General features: G+C 48.3%; 1 protein-coding gene across 1 annotated transcript in view; it reads left to right on the top strand.

Moving 5' to 3' along the window:
* The window catches only part of LOC126950923 (uncharacterized), a 48983-nt gene extending 28369 nt beyond the window's left edge, over positions 1-20614 (top strand). The window contains 7 exon segments of the mRNA XM_050784848.1: positions 18808-18968; positions 19016-19119; positions 19160-19363; positions 19401-19598; positions 19640-19875; positions 20280-20404; positions 20539-20614. Coding sequence (XP_050640805.1) covers positions 18808-18968; positions 19016-19119; positions 19160-19363; positions 19401-19598; positions 19640-19875; positions 20280-20404; positions 20539-20614 — 1104 coding nt within the window.
* Positions 20615-21486: the final 872 nt, after the last annotated feature.

Here is a 21486-nt window from a genome sequence, read left to right on the forward strand (position 1 = left end):
ATACAATAAATTTTTGCTGTGCCTACCCAAGCTTATGACTCCAATGTGTTTCATAATTTTTAGCTAATGATGGGCAACATTTTTCTGAGGTCCTGTGGTTGTTCAGTCTCTACTAAGGCACAATAACATGGCTGGAGGTGATTTTTCAAACAGCAAGCAGTTCTCTGCCACAGAGTGCATGACCTTGCTCCAGAATGCTTCAGGATCCTAGGGGTCTACACTGTGACTCTCCCATGGGGATCTGTGGGGTACCTCTAGTACTACGGCATCTGCTGGGGCATATGGCCTTCACAGCAGGATGTCTTTCATCATAGCTTCTGTCTGCTGCAGAGCTCCTGCTTCCTCTTGGCCCCACCCAAACTTTCAGCCTTATGAATTATCCTATAAATGTGTCACGGCAGTGCGTTCCCATGTAGTACATGCTGCCTCCGCAGTCTGTGGACGAACTAAGCACAGTGCCTCTTTCTTAATGGTAGGAGCTACATTGCTCGCTAACTTCACCCTTTATGCTCCAGACCCCTGATTGTATCCATAAATGCTCTACTAATATGGCAGAACTCTGAATGTCATAGAACTTATCTTCTGTCTTTTGGCAACATGTATCATATTAGTGAACCCAGAGTACTTGACATTTCCTGCTCAACAAATCCAGTGATCACGATGTCAGTGATATAGTAGACCACTGTAATGTTCTGTGGAATGTCAAGAGGACCAGGGTCCCTATGGAAAACGTTATCACAAAGAGTAGGTAAGTTAACATAGGGCAAGTGGTATGTGTATTACTGTCCTTGCTGTGTAAAAGTTAACTGCCTTTGGCCTTCCTTAATGATAGGGATTGAAAAGAATGTATTTGCCATATTGAGTATCACATATCAAGTGTCAGATGCTGTGTTATCTGTTCTAGTAAATATATCACATCTGGGATCACAGTTGTAATTGGGGCTATTACCTGGTGAAAGTGATAAAACAGCCCGTTGTCATCTGTCATAATCCAGATGATCCTTGTTGATGAGCTGATGGGATCCGGCAGGGATCACCACACTTGTGTCATTTAACTTCTTGAAAGTGGCATTTATTGTTTTAGTTCCTCTTGGAATACACTATTGCCTTGGGCTTTGTGGAGGAAAAGTTAAACATTAAATTTGAACTCAATTGAACGTGGACACAAACAATGGTCACCAAGTCCCAGAACAGGTTGCATGACCCCCTTGAGGTGTTCATCCAGCACTGTTTTGGAGAAATTTGTATTTCAATCTATTCCCACACATTAGTTCTTGAAAAACAACAGACAATCACAAAAAACAAGTTGACCTTCTTGTGTTCCTTGAGCCCAGCTGTGAAGGGCCCTTGTGACTGGGCCTCATGCCAAACAACTTGTTACAAAAAAAGCTAGGGCCCCAGACCACACCAAAGCTTCATGAGACCTCTCCTCATCTGTGCATGGATGGGTGGCCAACTCTGGAGCCCAGGCTGTTGCTTCCCAGTCTGGTGATGAATCCTCCATAATCTAGTGAGTGTTTATATATATATATATATGTAAATACACACACACACACATACACACACACACACACACATATATATATATCCCTTCTCCTTTTCCCATTGCAATTTCCTTATTATATCATTCACTTATTGTATCTGCATTCCCATTACGTGGGATAAAGGTTGATTACCCTTAAAAGTATTGTGTGTGCCTTTTCCTTTCCCCTTATGTGTCTCCCACACAGAATAGCCTTTTACTTCTTTTTTTTTTCTTTTTTTTTTTTTTTTTGAGATGGAGTCTCGCACTGTTGCCCAAGTTGGAGTGCAGTGGTATGATCTCTGCTCACTGCAACCTCTGCCTCTGGGGTTCAAGTGATTCTCCTGCCTCAGGCTCCCGAGTAGCTGGCACTACAGGCACCTGCCACCAAGCCCAGTTAATTTTTTGAATTTTTAGCAGAGATGGAGTTTCACTGTGTTAGCCAGGATGGTCTCGTACTCTCGACCTCTTGATCCACCCACCTCGGCCTCCCAATACTAGGTCTTTTTAAAATAGAGGGCCTTATCATATGGGGCAGAAAACCAATGTGAGTATTCCATGTATCCATTAGATGACGCACTTGGAGACTAGGAGGATACCTACAGGGTAGTTCTGTCAATCCTTTGAACCCTCTGTGACACAGACTTGGGTCAAAGCTCTGTCACTCGGTTTCCATAAGCCACGGTACTAAACAAGGGATCTTGCGAATGCTTCAGGTCCCCTGCTATCAGTGTCACTTCACACTTCACACTACATCCCATAGCTCTTGGAAGGTCTAGCTACTTCCAGTGTACAATTACTCTGACTGAAGTTTCCTTTGGGAGCTCACATACTCTACATACTTGTGATGGGGTTGCAAAATCCTCTTGTCTTCCTCTTCAATAGAGCATCTAGCTTTGTTCTGAAAATTTAATCATCATGACTTCCATCATAGCAGCTGGCATCAGCTTTCTGGTTCACCAGCTACCAATTTTTTTCCTGGTTACCCACATCACATAACACCCTAGACAACTTTCTATCTTGTCTCTAGGAATGCCACGGTCATTGTGATGGATCCCTGTGGGTCAGGGTACACTGGCTGCCATGCCAGCTTTATTGCCCACTATATTAATTATCTCTGCCTTGCCCTGTCAGTTAAATGCCACCATCAGGCCTTTGCAGTTCTGAGATTCTATTACCCTTGCTCATACTAGGAAGCTCAGCTTCACAGCAGCATCTCCTAGTACCAACCCAAGCCAATAGAAAACAGCTAGCACTGAGCCTCTCAAGGAAGTCTGTGCTTCCTTTACCAGCATATTTCTTTACTGTCTTGGTGAAGACAGTGAGGTAAGAGAGAGTTTTTAGTAAAAGGATGGATTTTCTGGTTTCACATAATGAATCTTTCTAACATTCTCACCTCTCTCAGTCTTTTGACTGCTCACTCAATAGTCGGCCAACACAAAGTTGGCAAAGCCACCTTATTTACTTCTATGGTTTGGCTGTGTCCCCACCCAAATCTCATCTTGAATTGTAGCTCTCATAATCCTCACATGTCATGGGAGGGACCCGGTGTGAAGTAATTAAATCACGAGTTTAGGTCTTTCCCATGCTGTTTTCATGAGAGTGAGTAAGTCTCATGAGATCTGTCGGTTTTATAAATGGGAGTTCCCCTGCACACGCTCTTTCTTGCCTGCTGCCATGTAACATGTCCCTTTGCTGTTCCTTCTTCCACCATGATTGTGAGGCTTCCCCAGCCTTGTGGAACTGTGAGTCAGTAAAACCTCTTTCCAGTCTTGGGTATGTCTTTATTAGCAGCATGAGAACAGACTAATCCATTTACTAAGAACCATCATCATGTCTAAGCTTCAAGGAGCCCATCCAGCAGGATAGGAGGACTGGCTCCACGTGACCTTGCCAAGATATTAACCCCTAAGTTATGGAAAAGTGTGCTTGTATTAATAAATTTTCCTTATTTACCTGTATATTCTGTCCCACCACTAGCAGAAGCACTCTTGGCCTAACACTACAAGTTTCTCTCCATAAGTCCTCTAAACGTGTATTTGCTGAGTCTTGCAATTCTTTTTCCTTTGTTCTTTTTTTTTTTTTTTTTGAGATGGAGTTTCACTCTGTCATCCAAGTCAAAGCACAGTGGCATGATCTCAGCTCACTGCAGCCTCCACCTCCTTGGTTCAAGCGATTCTTCTGCCTCAGCCTCCCGAGTAGCTGGGACTACAGGTGCCCACCACCACACCTGGCTAATTTTTTGTGTTTTTAATAGAGACAGGGTTTTGCCATGTTAACCAGGCTGGTCTCGAACTCCTGACGTCAGGTGACCTGCCCACCTCGGCCTCCCAAAGTGCTGGGATTACAGGCTTGAGGTACCACCCCTGGCCAAGTCTTGCAATTCTTTGGGTGAGTACATTATTTTCTTCCAAAGCCCAAAGTGGCTGGGCTTGGCTATAGCCTGGCCATGTGAAGACAGAGGAATGGGTGATACGGTGAGCAAATGTTATCTTCCAGGGTGTCTTCATGTGAGCTTTTTGCAGACTTCCAGGCAAAGAGAAGCTGCTCTTCTCTACCAAGGGAGAGCACTGCTTCTGCTGGACTGAAGGATTCAGGAGAATCCAGGTTTCAGTATTCTCAGGTTATCCAACAAATATCCTCATCTCTGTCTCAGGGTCTCAATCTTTTGACAAAGGATACCTATCAAGGCTATGCAATTAGTGTTCTTTTTCTGTTCTTACCATAAACTGCTGTGCCAAATTTTCAGCATGGTTTGTCCTACAGCTAAGAGAGATGAAAGTCTCCGTAAATGTGTCCATGAAGACTTTCTGAGTTGATGACTGACTAACCTGAGTCTTTTCATTTTATTTCTTCAACTCTTCCAAAGCTGTTGACAGAAGCCAGCCAACTCCAGAAGCGTTATCATGACCGGCAACCTCATACTCATCAAATGTGCATGCTTGAAGTAAGCCGAACCTTTGCCTTCTATTCAAATCTCAGCTTGATCCACCATCTATGAGAGGCTTAGTTACTATGAGCCTTCTGCAGGCCAGAGGTTATCACTACCCCACTTTCCCAGTCAACGGGGTCCAGGTTGCACCTAATTGAGGAGTGAGTGATCAGGTCTCTGAACCCCATCCTGAAGATCTGCTTTCTAGAGACTCTTCTATTGTAGCCGACATTCCTCCGGAGAGCACAACCTAAGAGAAAGACTGTGCCCAGGTAGTTTTTCATTGTTGTTTTGTTTTTTGTTTAAGGGGATGAGGAGTAGAGGTCCGGGAAAAGTGTATCCAGAAAGGGGGGAAAAGCCAGGTGTGATGCTCACACCTGTAAGCCCAGTGCGTTGGGAGGCTGAGGTGGGAGAATCACTTGAGCCCAGGAGTTTGAGACCAGCCTGGACAACATAATAAGACCCTCTTTCTACATTTTTTTATAAATTAGCTGGGTTTGGTGGTGCATGCCTGTAGGATCAGATACTCAGGAGATTGAGGCAGGAGGATCACTTGAGCCCCGGAAGTCAAGGCTGCCATGAGCTATGATCATGCCACTGCATTCCGGCCTGGGTGACAGAGCAAGACTCTGTCTGAAGAGATAATAAATAAATAAATAAATAAATAAATAAGGAGCAAAGGCAGACATAGAAGTATGCCTGTGGGCTGGTCCTCCCTTCAGCAGGCACCTGAGTCTTGGTCCCTCTGAGATCCTCTTAGTCAGTGTAATGGTTAATAAAAGGTGACAACTTGATGGAACTGAGGGATATCTAGATGGCTGGTGAAGCATTGTTTCTGGATGTGTCTGTAAGAGTGTTTCCAGTGGAGATTGACATTTGAGTAGGCGGAATGGAAGAGGAAGACTCATCCACAATGTGGGTAGGGACCATCCAATTGGCTGCTGGAGAGGCTAGAACAAAGTATGCAGAAGAAGCTGAGCGGCTCAGGAAGTCTCTTGCTCTCTCTCTCTTCCCCTTCCAGACACTTTGCTTCCTTTCCTCTTGCCCTTGGACATCAGACTCCAGGTTCTTTGGCCTTTGGGCTCTGGGACTAGCACCAGCAGTCTCCCAGGGGTTCTCAGGCCTTCAGCCTCACACTGGGGGTTGCCCTGTCAGCTTCCTTGGTTTTGCAGCTTTCAGGCTTGGACTGAGCCACGCTACTGGCTTCTCTCTTTCCCCAGCTTGCACAAGACCCATTGTGAGACTTTGCCCTGTAATCATGTAAGCCAATTCTCCCTAATAAACTCCTTTTTTTTTTTTTTTTTTTGAGATGGAGTTTCGCTCTTGTTGCCCAGGCTGGAGTGCAATGGTGCAATGGAGTGAACTTGGCTCACCACAACCTCTGCCTCCTGGATTCAAGCAATTCTCCTGCCTCAGCCTCCCGAGTAGCTGGGATTACAGGCATGTGCCACCACACCTAGCTAATTTTTTTGTATTTTTTGTAGAGACGAGGTTTCACCTTATTGGTCAGGCTGGTCTCAAACTCCTGACCTTAGGTGATCCACCCGCCTCAGTCTCCCAAAATTCTGGGATTACAGGTGTGAGCCACTGTGTCTGATCTAAACTCCCTTTTACATATACGTATAGCCTATTGGTTCTGTCCCTCTAGAGAAGCCTGATGAATATAGGCAGGTAGAATGTCCACGGTAGTGCAGAAAAGGGTAACATTTACCTCTAAAGCTTGGGCCAAGGGGCAATCATTTCCCCACCTTTGGGATCTGGGCATGTTAGATGCTAGGGGTTCCCACTCTGTAGACTCTCAGAAACTCTAAGACAGAATGAGAGCAATTCATGGTGCAGACTAAGGCAAGGCTCATCAGAGAAGTGAAGACACTGGAGTGTTTACTCACCAGCTTCTGTCACTCATAGGTGGAAGGTCACTCCTGTGGAGTTAAATCCAGGCACATCCAACTTGTGCCCAACTCAAGAGGCGAGCACAATTCTTTGACTAAAGAACCCCATTGGAGACTTAGGAGACCACCAACAGGTATGGAACTTGACAGGGTTTAACTGTGTCTCACCCAAATCTCATCTTGAATTGCAGCTCCCATAATTCCCACGTATTGTGGGAGGGACCTGGTGGGAGGTAATTGAATCATGGGGGCAGTTTCCTCCATACTGTTCTCTTGGTAGTGAATAAGTCTCATGAGATCTGATGGTTTGATAAGAGGAAACCCCTTTCACTTGGTTCTCATTCTCTCTCTTGCCTGCCACCATGTAAGACATGCCTTTCGCCTTCTGCCACGATTGTGAGGCCTCCCCAGCCACATGGAACTGTGAGTCCATTAAACCTCTTTTTCTTTCTAAATTACCCAGTCTCGGGTATGTGTTTATCAGCAGTGTGAAATGGACTAATACAGAACTTCTGCAGGTGACTTCCATGGTAGGCCATGGGCACAAGAACTGGGCACCAATAAGGTTCCTACAATTACTTCTGCCTCTTCAACCAGGATTGGGCAGGGCAAGAGGCCAGGTCAATTGGAGACGTTGGTTCCAATAACTGAACATATCTCCCAAATCCTTTTTGTCATCCTCTACATTAGCAAGCTTCTGGCAAAACTCCCTTCCCATAAAAGGCACCTCCAAAGCACCCCTCTGATGTGTCAGAATTTTCTTTCTGAATAAATGCATGCATTTTTCATTTTCACATTCCCAGAGTTGTCAGTAGTTTTGAAATTCTCTTGTAAAACTACCGCTTTGAGCCTTTGTGCAGGGAACAGCAAAATAAATGCTCTGATTACTGCAAAAGATCAGACATGCATGCCGTACAAGACATTATCTTAAAGCCACCACAAAAGACCTCTTCTCGTTTTATTAAAATTGGCAGGCAATGCCGGAGTGCTGGAGCGCAGGGCCAAGGAGCTTGCAAGGGCAATCCACACGCTGTTCAGCACTAATAGGCGACAAGTTCTGATATTCCAAGAAATTCTAATTCGTGGCTGCTTTCACTTTCCCAGAGCCGATATCCAAATTGATTCTGCCTACTTCAGTCTCAATGTGTGAAAACGCTGACAGACAGAAACACCTAAGGGTAAGATGTCTGCCGAGTGATTGGTTAAACAGCTATTCATTTTGAAATATATCTTCGAGAAGCAGAATAACAGAGGGCCACGGTAGCGTGCGGCCCATTAATTATACAGTTGACAAGAAAATTACCCTTCAGATCAACGTTAGTGGAGACTTGGCTGGAAGGGGGGTATGAGGACGACTGGGGGAGAAACATTCAACAGGTTTATCTGCACAGCCTGCAGTAAGCGAGGCCCTCCTAGCTCAGGAAGGAGTTAATTGGTGTATATGTCACCTATAACATGCTACCAAACCGCAGGACAAGCCAATACCCACCTAACAGATGTCCTTACCCTAAAACTCTAGCAAAGGATGCCCTGGTGTGCTTTCAAGGACTAGCTTAGTCCAGTGGAAACAGCACATGAGTGAGAATCATTCTGCACAAGGAACGAGTTCCTGTTCGTGTGATCTGGGGATATTTCGCGACCTGTCATAAGCCTCGTGTCTCTTATTCATAAAACAGGGATGGAAAAAGCAGCCTTAAGGGTAGTTATGAAGAATAAACGGGAACACGGGTAAAGCACCTGTCACATATAGATGCATGTTCAATGCACATGTGCCTGTGGTTCCACTTTGGGGTTTTCCTGTGCTCTATGGCAAAATCCTGGGCACCTGGTTGTAACGATGAGAACTCCTGGCTGTGTATCTGCTCCTGCAGCCCTCTCCAGTAGGTCGGAGTGCCTGCCTCTCTAGAAAAGGAGGAGGGGAGTCTAGACGTGGTGTGCTGCTTCTCAGCCCAGGTCTAAATTTCTGGAGGGGCCAGGTGCAGTGACTCATGCCTGTAATCCCAGCACTTTGGGAGGCCGAGGTGGGTGGATTGCTTGAGGTCAGGAGTTTGAGACCAGCCTGGTCAAAGTAGTGAAATTCCATCTTTACTGAAAACATAAAAATTATCCAGGTGTGGTGGTGCATCCCTGTAATCCCAACTATTTGGGAGTTTGAGGCACAAGAATTGCTGGAACCCGGGAGGTGGAGGTTGCAGTGAGCTGAGATCACACCACTGCATCTAGGCCTGGGCAACAGAGAGAGACTCTGACTTAAATAAATAAATAAATAAATAAATAAATAAATAAATAAATTTCTGGAGGAAACGAAGCCTCCAATGCTTCTCTGACATCAGGTTGCAACCTCCTTATCTCCCCCTGCTGAGGACGGCCCCTCAGGCTGGCTGGTTCCCCCAAGTGCACTGCTGCGTCTTGGATCCCACCTCAACTCTCCCCCAGAATTGATCCTGATTGAGAAACCTAGTCCATCCCACAGAGGCCCTGGATCTAGATGGCACGTTCCAACTGGGTCATTGCAGGAAAGTTGAATAAGAGGAGCCATAGACACAGCTGTGGCCTTCAGGGACACAAAGGAGGGAGGGCTTAGCGGAGCTCAGAGAGGAAGGGTTTACTCAGCTGTAGCGTTTCATGGAGGGATGCAGCCAGGCCATGGCAGTCTTGCAGGAGTGGAGACTGGAGGATAAAGCCCCTGACTTCGCTCTGCCTTCTCCCATGGCCTGTGTCCAAATCAGAAGCTGGAGAATGAAGAAGCCCATTGCTGTGGCCCGAGCCCAGGTCACTCTTCTGGGGCACAGACAGAGAACAGAGAATAGGGAAGGAGTCAATATACAGCAACAAATACTCAGCCCCACACCAGCCCTGGTGGTACTGTTGAACTGGAACTAGGTGGCAATGAAATGAAACTGACTGGCCTCACAGAACATGAGACTCTCAGGACTCCTTGAAAACACTGGACCAATCTTAGGTGCAAGTTTTTTCAGCTCCATCTCTGACTCCAGTGGCTAATCTTTTTTTTTTTTTTTTTTTTTTTTTTTGAGACAGAGTCTTGCTCTGTTACACAGGTTAAAGTGCAGTGGCTCACTGCATCTCAGCTCACCACAATCTCCACCTCCTGGGTTCAAGCGATTCTCCTGCCTCAGCCTCCTGAGTAGCTGGGATTACAGGTGCCCGCCACCTCGCCTGGCTTATTTTTGTATTTTTAGTAGAGACGGGGTTTTACCATCTTGGCCAGGCTGGTCTCAAACTCCTGACCTCGTGATCTGCCTGCCTCAGCCTCCCAAAGTGCTGGGATTACAGGCATGAGCCATCGCACCCAGCCTCTGGTGAGCTATTTTAAGCAGGCTTCCTCCAGCTTTAAGTGGGTGACACGGCAACTCTTTGCCCTAGACCAGTCCAAGGACACAGCAGAGATTCCTACAGAAATCTCCTCATCTTTTATCCATACACAACCTGAAGTGTGGGGAGTTCATGGTGTGGGGCTACACTTGACTCACAGGCGCCAGGAGCCAGGGACCCCCATCAGTAGTTCAGAAGTGTATTTCATAAGCTGCCTTAAAAGGTCTGAATTCGGCCGGGCACAGCGGCTCACGCTTGTAATCCCAGCACTTTGGGAGGCATAGGCAGGTGGATCACCTGAGGTCGGGAGTTCGAGATCAGCGTGACCAACATGGAGAAACCCCGTCTCTACTAAAAATACAAAATTAGCCGGGCGTGGTGGCGCATGCCTGTAATCCCAGCTAATCAGGAGGCTGAGGAAGAAGAATGGCTAGAACTCAGAAAGCAGGCGTTGCGGTGAGCCGAGATCATGCCATTGCACTCCAGCCTGGGCAACAAGAGCAAAACTCCATCTCAGAAAAAACAAAGGTCTGAATTTTTTTTTATTTTGTTTTTTAAAATCTGTATAAAGTGGCCAGGCATGGTGGCTCATGCCTATAATCCCAACATGTTGGGAGGCTGAGGCTGGAGGGTTGCTTGAGACCAAGAGTTTGAGACCAGCCTGGGCAACAGAGTGAGACCTCATCTCTTCCAATAAAAATATAAATAAAAAAATTAGCAGAGCAAGGTGACCTGTGCTTGTATTCCCCACTACTCCAGAGGCGGAGACAGGAGAATTGCTTCAGCCCAGGAGTTTGAGGCTACAGTGAGCTACGATCATGCCACTGCACTCCAACCTGGGCTACAGAGTAAGACCCTGTCTCAAAAAAAAAAAAAATTGTCTGGGGTACAAGTGTAATTTATGGATAGATTGTATAATGGTGAATCCGGGCTTTTAGAGTATCCATCACTCAAATAACGTATGTTGTACTCATTAGGTAAATTTTATTATCCACCTCCCTCTTACCCACTCTCATGCTTCTAAGTCTCCATTTTGTATCATTCCACAGTCTACATTCAAAAGGTCTGAATTCTGCTTTTTGACTTTAACACTCTGGGACCTGAACCCATTAATTTTCACCTAGTTCCTATAATCCCTTTGCCTGAGCAGGTGATATTGTTTCCAGAATCTCTCTCATTGACCTGGATTTAACTCCCTGCTCTAGATTTCAGACTCTTAGGATGCTAAATTTCCTGCCCAATCCACTGAATCATACCCAGGATCCTGGCTGCAAACAGATGAAAAACTAAACCTGGAGTATTTGAGAATTACATACAAGGTTTATTTACACGGTACAAGTTGTTATTGGTTCTAGGCCCAGGGAGAAAGCTCCAGTCTTCCACAGTGGTAGATGACTCTTGTCACTTATCTTTTTTTTTTTTTTTTTTTTCATGAGATGGAGTTTCGCTCTGTCACGCAGGCAGGAGTGTAGTGGTGCAATCTTGGCCCACTGCAACCTCCACCTCCGGGGTTCAAGCAATTCTCCTGGCTTAGCCTCCTGGGTAGCTGGGATTACAGGCAAGCGCCACCACGCCCTCTGTATTTTTAGTAGACACAGGGTTTCACCATTGTGGTCAGGCTGGTCTCGAACTCCTGACCTCATGATCTGCCAGCCTCAGCCTCCCAAAGTGCTGGGATTACAGGTGTGAGCCACCACGCCTGGCCTCTGTGACTTATCTTTGAGTTGGTTTTCCATCCTTCTCCTCTGGTCCCTCACTCTAATTCCCTGCCACCATTTTGCAGATAAACTCCCTGCACTCCTCCAGCCTCTGTCTCAATACCTGCTTCCCAGGTGCCTGGCTACCTAAACTAAAAGGGATTCTTTCTCAAGTACAATTTCAGGACTTCTGGAAGGTCCAGCCATTTCAGAGCCAATTCGTTCCTCCTAATTCACACTCAAAGCCCATCTCTCTCTTCCTCCATGCTGTTGAGAGCACCTAGGATGTCTGGCCATTCTCTGACCACTGTGCTCTGGGAATGGCTTCTCCATCCCTTTCTGTCTTCTCTCCAGCCCTTAGATCCATCCTTCTGAACAGGCCCCTGGAGACCTCCATGCATATGGTTTCTTTGTACCTTGGAACAAGAGAGGATCTCTCTAGATTGGAGGCATCAGAAGCAGTTAGGAAACTGTGGACCTGACAAAAGACCATATAGCAGGGGAGATGAAGAGAGGTGGATGGAGCTGGGAAAATCAAGGGATGTGTAAGATTTAATGTGGAAGTATAGGATTTAATGGCTGTGGGAAGGCATGGGAAAAAACAAAGGCAAGGCTAGGTCCAAGCTTCTCCCTTGGGTGCTGTTGGTTAGACCACAGTCTCTGAGAATATTTGCTAGTGGAAAGATCATAGTAATTCCAGTCATCCTAGCTTCTCTCCCTACCAAATGCTGACCTCTTCTACACATGTTCAGCCAGGTTCCATCTGATACTTTGGGTCTAGAACTCTACACGTCTCTAAAAGGCATTCTTTTTTGGTTGAACTAACACAAGGTAGAATTTTTAAAATTCAATTTTGCCAAGAAATCTGAAGAAAACCAAATTATGCTAAAGATGTGGTGGCTCACGCCTGTAATCCTAGCACTTTGGGAGGCCGAGGCGGGTGGATAGCTTGAGGTCAGAAGTTTGAGACCAGCCTGGACAACACGATGAAACCCTGTCACTCTAAAAATACAAAAATTAGCCGGGCATGGTGGTGCGCACCTGTAGTCCCAGCTACTAGGCAGGCTGAGACAAGAGAAACACATAAATCCAGGAGGTAGAGGTTGTAGTGAGCTGAGATTATGCCACTGTACTCCAGCCTGGGCAACAGAGCAAGACTCTGTCTCAAAAAAAAGAAAAAAAAAAAAAAAACACTTGGAGGGGTGACACACTAGTTTGCCTGGCAATTTGCAAGGCATGGAGTTTCTTACTTCCTGTTCTCAGTGCTACAGAGGACTTCCTCTGTCCTTTCCTGGCCTTAGCAATTACCCCATCATCTGCATGCTATTTCCTAAGGAGATGGAGGGCATCTTTTTCATTCATAGCCCTGCTTGAGCCACAGATAGTGCTTGCATTGAGACCTGTTGCGACAGCCAGAGTCTGGGATGGAGAAAAGTCAGTCTGGATACATAAGAATATACAGTCCAAAACCACTTATGGGGAAGACTCAGGTCAAAAAGGGACAGGGGACAGGGGCCAAACCACAAAGACAAAATTCTAGATAATCATTCCAAACAATGGTGACATGAGACAGAAGCACCACCCCACCCCTGCCCAGCCCCCACTGCGAGGCTGGAAAAGCAAGATCTCAATGTTAGTCAGAAAACTGAGGCTGGACAATTTGCAATTGCAAAAATATGGAACCAACCCAAATGCCCATCAATCAATGAGTGAATAAAAAAATGTGGTATGTATAGATACAATGGAACATTACTCTGCCATAAAAAGGAATGAATTAATAGCATTTGCAGTGATCTGGATGAGATTGGAGACTATTATTCTAAGTGAAACAACTCAGGAATGGAAAACCAAACATCTTGTGTTCTTACTCATAAGTGGGAACCGAGCTATGAGGATGCAAATGCATAAGAATGATACAATGGACTTTGGGGACTAGGGGACAGGAAGGGAAGGGGATGAGGGATAAAAGACTACAAATTGAGTGCAGTGTATACTCCTCGGGTGACAGGTACACCAAATCTCACAAATCACCACTAAAGAACTTACTCATGTAACCAAACACCACCTGTTCTCCAACAATGTATGGAAATAAAAAAAGGAAGAAAAAAAAAGAAAACTGAGGCTGAGAAGTGTGAGTGAAGGCGGTGAGTGAAGGAAGGTGTCAGAGAATAAAGGACAGGCTGGGGAAAGGCTTGCTCTTGGCATGGACGTCAGTTTCCAGTTGCAAATGTCTTTCCCATGCAATGCATTGGAAGAGGGCACAAGAGGCCGGACACGGTGGCTCACACCGGTAATCCCAGCACTTTGCGAGGCTGAGGTGGGCGGATCACCCAAGGTCAGGAGTTCAAGACCAGCCTGACCAATATGGTGAAACCCCATCTCTACTAAAAATACAAAAATTAGCTGGGCGTGGTAGCACATGCCTGTAGTCTCAGCTACTTGGGAGGCTGATGGGGGAAAGCCGCTGGAACCCAGAAGGCGGAGGTTGCAGTGAGCCGAGATTGCGCCACTGCACTCCAGCCTGGCAACAGAGCAAGACTCTGTCTCAAAAAAAAAAAAAAAAAAAAAAAAAAAAAAAAGCACAAGTTTAAGGTCATAGATTCTGTCCTAGGAGAATGCAGCCTTCCATCATAACCAAGACAGGCTTGTTTACTGAGAGTGGATGTGGTGAGCCAGGCACTGTTGCAAGGCCCTTGACTCACACATTTTGTGAATGCTTTCCAGTCTTAAGGTGGAGATTATTTCCCTGACCTATCAAATTAGATACATAGAAATTAAGAAATTAGAACCTGGAGAAGTCAAATTACTTGCTAGCTGTGCTGAGATTTGAATATAGGTATATTGGTTTCCAAAGCCCCTGGTTGGTTGGTTGGTTAGTTTGAGACAGAGTCTTGCTTTGTCATCCAGACTGGAGTGCAGTGGTGCGATCTCAGCTCATTGCAACCACCGCCTCCGAGCCTCAAGCAATTTTCCTGCCTCAGCCTCCTGGGTAGCTGGGATTACAGGCATGTGTCATGACACATGGCTAATTTTTGTACTTTTAGTAGAGATGGGGTTTCACCATATTAGCCAGGCTGGTCTCAAACTCCTAACCTCAAGTGATCCACCCACCTTGGCCTCCCAAAGTTCTGGGATTACGGGCCCAAGATTATACCACGTCCGGCCCAAGTCCCTATTATTTTTATTAGAATATTTTAATTTCTCTGAATATACTTGGCTTCTCTCCCTCCTGAAGTGCTATTTATATCACGCTTTGGCTCAACCATGGTATGAGACATATGGCATCTCAAGAACATGAGCAAGCAGGAATGAAGAAATCAGGGGCCGATGAGTCAAGAACTAGCCCAAGCCTAACTCTAAATTCTGTGGTGTCTGGGGTAAGGGTATGAATGGAGGCCTGCACAGCACACCCCAAAATATTGACAAGTTGTAAGTCAAGTCAACAGACTGATCAATCCAATATGATCTATCCATCATCCTCGACAAATAGATTTTCATAATAACCCAACAAGCCAAGTTAGAGTTGAGAGTTCTTGGGGTATCTCTAGGTTCTGTGCTTGTGGCATTATGGTGCCTCTCAGCCCCCAGGCTGATACTTCTTTTTTTTTTATTTTGAGATGGAGTCTCACTCTGTCACCCAGACTGGAGTGCAGTGGCGCAATCTCGGCTCACTGCAGCCTCTGCCTCCCAGGTCAAGCGATTCTCCTCCCTCAGCCTCCTGAGCAGCTGGGATTACAGGCACCCACCACCACGCCTGACTAACTTTTGAATTTTTAGTAGAGACGAGGTTTTGCCTTATTGGCCAGGCTAGTCTCGAACTCCTGACCTCAGGTGATCCTCCCACCTTGGCCTCCCAAAGTGCTAGGATTACAGGCATGAACCACTGTGTCCAGACTAGAACCCTCACTTATTTCTGGAGAGAACAACAGAGCCAGATTAGCAACAGGTGGCACCAGGAGGACAGGTAACAGTAGGTAACAGTAGAGAGGAAGAGAAGTTCCAGGCTTCTCTCCTCCTGGCAGGGCAGAGACTGCTGATCAACTTCTGCCCAGGGCAGGTCTGGCTCAGGAACACACTGAATCTGTCAGCTGTAATGAAGGGTACCAGTGATTCTAATCAGAAGAGACTAGGGAAGGCAGGGGCTGATCATTTCCCTATTAGGAGTGACAATATAAACAGTGAGAAGGGCAGGGAGGCTTCCCTGCTATGCTAACCATAACTCCACCCAAAGTCAGCTTAAACCACTTACAGCCAGTTTAGAGATCTACCAGGGAAGCTTCAAGACGCTCTGTTAAAGGCCGGGAGCAGTGGCTCATGCCTGTAATCCCAGCACGTTGGAAGCCTAAGGCATGAGAATCACTTGAGTCCAGGAGTTCGAGACCAGCCTGGGAAACATAGTGAGATTTCCATGCCTACAACAAATTTTAAAAGTTAGCCGAGCATGGTGGCGTGCACCTATAGTCTCAGCTACTCAGGAGGCTGAGACAGGACTACAGGGGAAGTGAGATATGATCATGCCACTGCCCTGCAGCCTGGGCAACAGAGCAAGACACTATCTCTTAAAAAAAGAAAAAGAGGCTGAGTGCAGTGGCTCACGCCTGTAATCCCAGCACTTTGGGAGGCTGAGGCAGGTGGATCACTTGAGGTCAGGAGTTTGAGACCAGCCTGGCCAACATGGTGAAACCCCATCTCTACTAAAAATACAAAATATTAGCCAGGCGTGGTGGTGGGTGCCTGTAATCCCAGGTACTTGGGAGGCTGAGGCAGGAGAATCGCTTGAACCTGGGAGGCAGAGGTTGCAGTGAGCCGAGATTGTGCCACTGCACTCCAGCCTGGGTGACAGGAGTGAAACTCCGTCTCAAAAAAAAAAAAAAGAAAAGAAAAGAAAAGAAAAAGAGATGCTCTGTTAGATCTGAAACTACTGATTGGTGACTGGGGTTGGTGGGTAGGAAGTAGGGACTGTTGTTAACATGTTAAGGCTCCACAGCTCTCCAGTGCCTTCCACTGCATAAATCCTCTTTCTAAACGCATACTCTTTTATTTTTCTTTTCTTTCCTTTTTTTTTAGACAAGCTCTTGCTCTGTCACCCAGGGGCTGGAGTGCAGTGTCGTAATCTCAGTTCACAGCAGCCTCAACCTCCCAAACTCAAACGATCCTCCCTCCTCAGCCTTCTGAGTAGCTGGGACCACAGGCATGCACCTCCATGCCTGCCTAATTTTTGTTTGTTTGGTAGAGACCGGGTCTCTCTATGTCGCCCAGGCTGGTCTTGAACTCCTGGGCTCAAGCAATCCTCCCACCTCGGCCTCCCAAAGTGCAGGTGTGCACCACCTCAACTGGCCTAATACATACTCATTTTTAAAAAGAAAACATACTTTCTATTATCATTCCATTCCATCTGTATTTACATTTGGCTGTTTATTTGGAATAAGTAAGTCTGTTTTGAATTTTCACACAATTTTTAAAAAATTGGATGACATCACTACTTTGGCTGCCCTGAAACCTATCATTACAGTACTGTCAGAGATAAACAGTGGAATTTAGACAGCGGAAGTTCAGCAGACCCTCTGATTTTGTCAATTAACTACTTCATACGTTGAGAATGTTATTTAACTTTTTCAGCCTCAGCTTCCTCTTGTCTCATGCAACTTAAAGGATGTTTCAGGTTCCCATGGGATAAAGCAGAAGCTAAAGCACTTTCCAGGTAACATGATGCTACACAAAGAGCATTGCTTTAGAATGAGATGGGGGAGGGTTTAACTGTGGTTCCACCATTTACTAATCGTGTAATCTTGGGCATGTTTCTTAAGCAACTTGACTTTGAGTTTTTTCATTTGTAACACAGTGGACACAATACTTTTTTCTTCTTCTTCTTATTTTTGAGACAGAATCTCGCTCTGTTGCCCAGGCTGGAGCGCAGTGAGGCAGTCACCATTCACTGCAGGCTGGACCTCACAGGCTCAAGCAATTCTCCCACCTCAACCCCCAGAGTAGCTGGGACTGCAGGTGTGCACCATCATGCCTGGCTAACATTTTTAGTTTTTGTAGAGACAAGGTCTCACTCTGTTTCCCAGGCTGGTCTCAAATTCCTGGCCACAAGTGATCCTCTTGCCTTGGCCTCCCAACGTGCTGGGACTACAAACATGAGGCACTACATCTGGCCACAATACTTTTTACTATTATAAAGATTTGAATGAAATAATAGTAAAGGAAATGAATACAGTTGCTTCCATATGGTAGATAGTTACAAATATTAATTTCCTTCAATTTTTCTAGAATAAAATATTACAAGAGTTCTGATTAAACCCAATTGATTGACCTGGATATTTTTTTCTAATTCTTCTCAAAATAAAGGAAATCAAAGTTATAAAACCAAAGGATACTATAATAATTCTAGGGGACTTTAATACTCCACTTTCAATAATGAATAGACCATCTAGACAAAAGAAGATCAACAATGCCTTAAACCAACTAGATCTAACAAATATCTACAAAACATCCATCCACCAACAACGAGATACAGATTCTTCTCAACTGCACATGGAACATTCTCCAGGATGGACCATACATTAGTCCACAAAATAAGTCTTAATAAACTTAAGGTAGACCGGGCACGGTGGCTTATGCCTGTAATCCCAGCACTTTGGGAGGCCAAGGCGGGTGGATCACCTGAGGTCGGGAGTTCAAGACCAGCCTAACCAACAGGGAGGAAACCCGTCTGTACAAAAACAAACAGACAAACAAAAAACAAAAAAATTAACCTGGCATGGTGGCGCGTGCCTGTAATCCCAGCTACTCAGGAGGCTGAGACAGAATCACTTGAATCCGGGAGGCAGAGGTTGCCGTGAGCTGAGATTGCACCATTGCACTCCAGCCCGAGCAACAAAAGCAAAATTCCATCTGAAAAAAAAATTTAAAAAGGTAGAAGTCATACAAAGTTATCTGCTCTAATCACAATGAATAAAATCAGAAATCTAGACCAAGACGAAAATGAAAATTCACAAATACCTGAAAATTAACCAACACACTCTTAATCAATGGGTCAAAGAAGAAATCACAAGGGAAATTAGAAAATATCAGAGATGAATAAAAATTTTTTTAAACTTTCAATTAAAAAGTAAACTTTAATGTTGAAAATGCAAACCTGAGGACGACAGAAAAGATCACAGGCAAGGCTATCACCTCACACTTGGAAGGCTGCACAGTAGCCAGGCAGAGGCACTCCTCACTTCCCAGACGGTGGGCAGCTGGGCAGAGGTGCTCCTCACTTCCCGGACCGGGCGGCCGCTGGGTAAAGGCGCTCCTCACTTCTCCGACGGGGCGGCGACCCGAGTAGAGGTGCTCCTCACTTCCCAGACGACGCGCAGCTGGGCAGAGGCGCTCCTCACATCCCAGAGGGTTGGCGACCAAGCAGAGGTGCTCCTCACTTCCCAGACGGTGGGCGGCCGGGCAGAGGTGCTCCTCACTTCCCAGACGGTGGGCAGCCGGGCAGAGGTGCTCCTCACTTCCCAGATGGGATGGCAGACAGGCAGAGGCGCTCCTCACTTCCCAGATGGGATGGCAGACAGGCAGAGGCGCTCCTCACTTCCCAGACGGTTCGCAGCTGGGCAGAGGCGCTCCTCACTTCCCAGACGGTTCGCAGCTGGGCAGAGGCGCTCCTCACTTCCCAGATGGGGTGGCCGGGCAGAGGCGCTCCTCACTTTCCAGACAGGGTGGCAGGGCAGAGGCACTCCTCACTTCCCAGACGGTGGGCTGCTGGGCAGAGGCCTCCTCATTTCCCGGAAGGTTGGTAGCTGGGCAGAGGCGCTCCTCACTTCCCAGATGGTTGGCAGCTGGGCAGAGGCGCTCCTCATTTCCCAGATGGGGTGGTGACCAAGCAGAGGTGCTCCTCACTTCCCGGATGGGGCGGCGGCCAGGGCCAGGCAGAGGCGCTCCTCACTTCCCACAGTGGGAGGCCAGGCAGAGGCGCTCCTCACTTCCCGGACGATGGGCAGCTGGGCAGAGGTGCTCCTCACTTACCGGATGACGGGCAGCTGGGCAGAGGCATTCCTCACTTTCTGGACTGTGGGCAGCTGGTCAGAGGCGCTCCTCACTTCCCGGACGATGGGCAGCTGGGCAGAGGCGCTCCTCACTTTCCGGATGGTTGGGTTGGCAGCTGGGCAGATGTGCTCCTCACTTCCCGGACTGTGGGCAGCTGGACAGAGGCGCTCCGCACTTTGCGGACGGTTGGAAGTTGGACAGAGGCCCTCCTCACTTCCCGGACTGTGGGCAGCTGGGCAGAGGCGCTCCTCACTTCCCAGACAGGGCAGTGGCTGGGCAGAGGTGCTCCTCACTTCCCAGACAGGGCGGCGGCTAGGCAGAGGTGCTCCTCACTTCCCAGACAGGGCGGCGGCTAGGCAGAGGTGCTCCTCACTTCCCAGACAGGGCAGTGGCTGGGCAGAGGCCCTCATCACTTCCCAGACGGTTGGCGGCCAAGCAGAGGCGCTCCTCACTTCCCAGTCAGTTGGGCAGCTGGGCAGAGAAGCTCCTCACATCCCAGATGGGGCGGCGGCTGGGCAAAGGTGCTCCTCACTTCCCAGACGGGTTGGCAGCCAGGCAGAGGCGCTCCTCGCTTCCCAGATGGTTGGCAGCCGGGCAGAGTCGCTCCTCACTTCCCAGAAGGTTGGAGGCCAGGCAGGGGCCTCCTCACTTCCCAGTCAGTTGGGCGGCCAAGGAGAGGCGCTCCTCACTTACGGGACTGTGGGCAGGTAGGCAGAGGGACTCCTCACGTCTCGGACAGTTGGCAGCTGGGCAGAGGCGCTCCTAACTTCCTGGAGGGTTGGCAGCTGGGCAGAGGCGCTCCTCACTGCCTCCTCATTTCCCAGATGGTTGGCAGCTGGGCAGAGGTGCTCCTCACTTCCCAAAAGTGTTGGCTGGGCAGAGGCGCTCCTCACTTCCCAAAAGTGTTGGCTGGGCAGAGGCGCTCCTCACTTCCCAGAAAGTTGGTGACTGGGCAGAAGTACTCCTCACTGTGCTCCTCACTTCCCGGAAGGTTGGCGGCAGGGCAGAGGTGCTCCTCACTTCCGGGATGGTTGGTGGCCGGGCAGAGGCGCTCCTCACTTCCCAGACAGGGCGGCGGCTGGGCAGAGGCGCTCCTCACTTCCCGGACTGTGGGCATCTGGGCAGAGGCGCTCCTCGCTTCCCAGACAGGGCAGTGGCTGGGCAGAGGTGCTCCTCGCTTCCCAGACAGGGCGGCGGCTAGGCAGAGGTGCTCCTCGCTTCCCAGACAGGGCGGCGGCTGGGCAGAGGCGCTCCTCACTTCCCAGACAGGGCGGCGGCTGGGCAGAGGTGCTCCTTGCTTCCCAGACAGACAGTTGGCGGCCAGGCAGGGGCACTCCTCACTTCCCAGTCAGTTGGGCGGCCGGGGAGAGGCACTCCTCACTTCCCAGACCGTTGGCAGCTGGGCAGAGGTGCTCATCCCTTCCCAGATGGCTGGCAGCTGGGCAGAGGCGCTCCTCACTTCCCAGACAGGGCGGCGGCCGGGCAGAGGCGCTCCTTACTTCCCAGATGATTGGCAGCTGGGCAGAGGCGCTCCTCACTTCCCGGACTGTCAGCAACTGGGCAAAGGCGCTCCTCACTTCCTAGACAGGGCGGCGGCTGGGCAGAGGCGCTCATCATTTCCCAGATGGGTTGGCAGCTGGGCAGAGGCGCTCCTCGCTTCCCGGACTGTGGGCAGCTGGGCAGAGGCGCTCCTCGCTTCCCGGATGGTTGGCAGCTGGGCAGAGGCGCTCCTCTGTTCCCGAACGGTTGAAAGCTGGGCAGAAGCGCTCCTCACTTCCTGGACGGTTGGCAGCTGGGCAGAGGCGCTCCTCTCTTCCCAGACGATTGGTAGCTGGGCAGAAACGCTCCTCACTTCCCGAACTGTAGGCAGCTGGGCAGAGGCACTCTTCACTTCCCTGACGGGGTGGCAGCCGGACAGACGTGCTCCTCACTTCCCGGACCGGGTGGGAGCCGGGCAGAGGGGCTCCTCACTTCCCAGACGATGGGCAGCTGGGCAGAGGCGCTCCTCACTTCCCAGACTGGGCGGCCGCCGGGCAGAGGCCCTCATCGCTTCCCAGATGGTTGGCAGCCGGG

Source organism: Macaca thibetana, chromosome 3 (genome assembly GCF_024542745.1).
Source record: "Macaca thibetana thibetana isolate TM-01 chromosome 3, ASM2454274v1, whole genome shotgun sequence".
NCBI classification, from domain to species: domain Eukaryota; kingdom Metazoa; phylum Chordata; class Mammalia; order Primates; family Cercopithecidae; genus Macaca; species Macaca thibetana.